The sequence below is a fragment of the Miscanthus floridulus genome, chromosome 13 (assembly GCF_019320115.1).
Source record: "Miscanthus floridulus cultivar M001 chromosome 13, ASM1932011v1, whole genome shotgun sequence".
NCBI classification, from domain to species: Eukaryota; Viridiplantae; Streptophyta; class Magnoliopsida; order Poales; family Poaceae; genus Miscanthus; species Miscanthus floridulus.
The window spans coordinates 26558046-26561757 of record NC_089592.1 but is presented as its reverse complement, the minus strand read 5'-3'; the positions used below and the strand labels follow the sequence as shown (position 1 = coordinate 26561757).

Here is a 3712-nt window from a genome sequence, read left to right as displayed (position 1 = left end):
GTTCTACCATGATGCATAGAGTCTATATTAAACTGCCATGGTCTACCTAACAACATAGAACATGCTTGCATAGGTACAACATCGCAGTCAATGGAATCATGATAAGAGCCGATTGCAAAATTGACTCGTACCAACCGTGCTACCTTTACATTATCGCTGTTGTTGAACCACTGAATGTTGTAAGGTTGGGGGTGCGGTAGGGTATCCAAAGCCAGCTTCTCCACCATCTCTAAGCTTGCCAAGTTGTTGCAGCTCCCTCCATCAATGATCACACGACATGAACGCTCCTATACCACACACTTTGTTTGGAACAAGGTGTGGCGCTGATTCTGTTCAGCCTTCTTCATTTGTGCACTCAACACTCGTTGCACAATGAGGCACTCATAACGATCTGCATGTTCAGCTCCAATGTGTTCTTCAACTAGATTCTCATCTCCACCTGCATGGTCAGCGGCAAGCAAAGCAAATGTTTCGTCATCCAAATCACTAGCTGAGGAATATTCACCATCATGTTGCACGATCAAAACACGCTTGCTTGGGCAGTCCCATCTCACATGTCCATAACCCTTGCATTGCAAGCACTAAATATCTCTTGTTCTTCCCGTAGAAGCAATGGAAGAACTCTTGGCTGTTGGAGCTGTTGTTCCATTTGTTGGTTCAGCCGGGCACACTGATGAATTTGATGGAGAAGGGCGTTGTTTGTTGTTTGAAGGAGATGGAGCAACTACTCGTGTCGATGGTGCATTAGTAGGTTTTGGTGTCCAAGAGTTAGCACAACCTGCAGAAAAGTTAGTCCTCGTGCTAGCTCAACGTCCCTGTACTTCCCGTTCAGCCTTACAAGCAAGATGAAATAAACAATCAATTGAATTATATTCCTTATAAGCTAAAATGTCCTGAATTTCTCAGTTCAAACCACCTACAAATCTAGCCATTGCCGCATCCTCGGTTTCAACCAAACCACAACGAAGCATACTAGTTTGCAATTCCTGATAATATCCCTCTACAGATTTATTCCCTTGCCTAAATTGCTGCAACTTATGTAACAAATCACGTGCATGATATGAAGGAATAAATCTTGCTCTCATGACCCTTTTCAAAGCATCCTAGGTCTAAGGAGTATTGTTTGGATTAGTGTGGCAATACTCACTCCACCAAATAGAAGCAAAATCAGTAAACTCACTAGTTGCAGCCCTAACTCGTTTATTTCTAGGGAAATCATGACAAGCAAACTTCTTATCAGTAGCTAGTTCCCATGTAAGGTATGCATCAGGATCATATTTCCCATCAAAAGATGGCATGGTGAACTTAATTTTACCCAAAGAATCATCATTGTCACGTACCTCTCGGCGTGGTGGCCTAGCACCCATTCCATGGTGATTACGGTGCAGTTGACGACGGGGTTGAGCATCCACCTCATCATCATGCTCAGTGTCTCCTGCATAGACATCATCATTCTCAGCTGAAACACTACCCATACTACCATCATTGTGGTGGTGTTGATGTGCACGGTTACGTCCTCCGTCTTGCATTCTCTCAAGTCTGGCCAAAATAGCAACAAGAGAAGTGTTCACTTCTCCAATGGAAACCTCCATCGCAGCAAGCCTTTGGTTGGTGCCAATTTGAGTTGCCTCTAATTGCCCAAGGCGCTTATTGGTAACACGAACGTCCTCTTCGAGGCCTTTAGCGCGTAACCTCATATGGCGCTCGAAGTCATGTATGATGCCCCTTGTGCGTGGTGAGTGTGCATGTTCCCCTCACCATTTCCTAACATGGTTAGTGAACAACAGCAATAACACAAGAAGGTGCTCGAATAACAAAGAAAAACTAAGTAATGGCTGATTCCATTCCTCTCAAACTTGCTTAACCAAGTTCTTACTTGTTCTTACCACACTTGCAGGAGGTGTTGTCAGTCGGCAAGAACAACAACAATTGTGGCAGCGAATGTAAACCTGTTGAAAGCATCTAGGCCCCTAGTTGGATTTCGGTGATTAATGTCAATACAAGATTACTATGACTAACGTGTGTTTTGCAGAGGCAATTAAGTTAGGTCATGGTAATGGAGATCGATTGGGCAATCGAGGTTGTCATGCCCCTACGATGGAAATCGTTTCGGTTTTCAAAGGATGAACGACAAGGTTAAGGATAGCTAGTTCTAAGTGTCGATTGGAGTTGGAGAGACACTTAGAGTAGTTTAGGACTTTGTTTTTCCTTTGGCCGTACTATGAAGGGGGGTATGAACGAGTAGCTTGACCTAGTTGAGTCTAGTGAGTTAGGTGTGGTGCACACTTGTTAAAACTAGCTCTAGGTAGCTCCTATGAATGCCTAAGATCCTTTGGAGCAAACCTCATTCACATATGTTCGAAAGTTGGAAGTGAATGGAGGGTCAAACACTGACCGGACGCTGGCTCCGGTGCGACCGGACGCTGGCCGCAGGGTCCGGTCAGTTCGTTTGACTGAGGTGGTTAAGTCTGTTGTGACCGGACGCTGGAGGGTCGTGTGACCGGACGCTGAGAGCTAGCGTCCGGTCGACTCCAGTAAGGGTCCAAACTTGGGAAAAGTGCGACCGGACGCGTCCGGTCAGTGCGACCGGACCCTGAGCGTTCAGCGTCCGGTCGAGTCCAGTAAGGTTCCAGTAAGGGTTTTATACGACCGGACGCGTCCGGTCAGTGCTGACCGGACCCTGCCAGCGTCCGGTCGACTCTTTAAATACTGGTTCGCGGGTAGAACTGACCGGAGCGTCCGGTCATCACGACCGGAGCGTCCGGTCATCCCGCAGAAGCTCATAACGGATAGTTTTTCAGGCTGCCTTATAAATAGAAGCTCCACTCGTGAGTGGAGTAACTTTTGCTCATTCCAACAGCTGAGAAACACGTTTGTGAGTGCCAAGAAGAGCAAGGTCCTAGTGAGGTGTTTGTGATTTGAGAATCCAAGAGAGTAGCCTCACTAGCAAATCAAGAGTAGCAAAGTGTGCATCCATCGTCTCATTAGGCTTCGCGTGGTCAAGTGAGAGTTCGTGCTTGTTACTCTTGGTGATCGCCATCACCTAGACGGCTTGGTGGTGATTGGGAGTTTGGTGTTCACCCGGCGGAGCTTGTGGGTGACCCGACTCAAAGTTGTGAGCGGCCTTGGGTGATTCGCCGCGACGGAGTGTCGAAGAATCAACCCGTAAAGAGCACTTGATCCTTGCGCGGATCAAGGGGGAGCTACACCCTTGCGCGGGTGCTCCAACGAGGACTAGTGGAGAGTGGCGACTCTTCGATACCTCGGCAAAACATCGCCGCGTTCCTTTCTCTCCCTATTTACTTTGAGCACTTACTTTGAGTATTTACTTTGAGCAATTCAATACTTGTTCTACATCCATAGAATTGCTTGCTAGAGTAAGGTCGAATATAGGTTGTGAGTTCGTTGTGCATTAGTTTGATAGAAACACTTTTCTAGGCACAAGGGGTTAATTGGGCTATCCGTAGGATTTGTTTATTGCAAGAGAATTTCGAATTAGCCCAATTCACCCCCCCCTCTTGGGCATCTTGATCCTTTCAATTGGTATCAGAGCCTCGTGCTCACGTTTTTAAGCTTAATCGCTTAGAGCAAGATGTCTCACGGGGATGGTCCTCCTCCTATCTTTGAGGGAGATGATTTTCCATATTGGAAAATCCGCATGGAGGCATACTTAGAAGCTCTAGATGTTGGAATTCTTAGAGCCGCCTCCCAA

The 3712-nt window shown here is 46.7% G+C and overlaps 1 protein-coding gene across 1 annotated transcript; it reads right to left on the bottom strand.

Annotated features, from left to right (window-relative positions):
- Positions 1-1109: 1109 nt before the first annotated feature.
- LOC136502040 (uncharacterized) lies at positions 1110-2747 on the bottom strand. Its single transcript, XM_066497521.1, has 2 exons — positions 2732-2747; positions 1110-1753 (listed from the first exon to the last, which is right to left on the bottom strand). Exons 1-2 carry the CDS (start codon positions 2745-2747, stop codon positions 1110-1112), a joined length of 660 nt encoding a protein of 219 aa, XP_066353618.1.
- Positions 2748-3712: the final 965 nt, after the last annotated feature.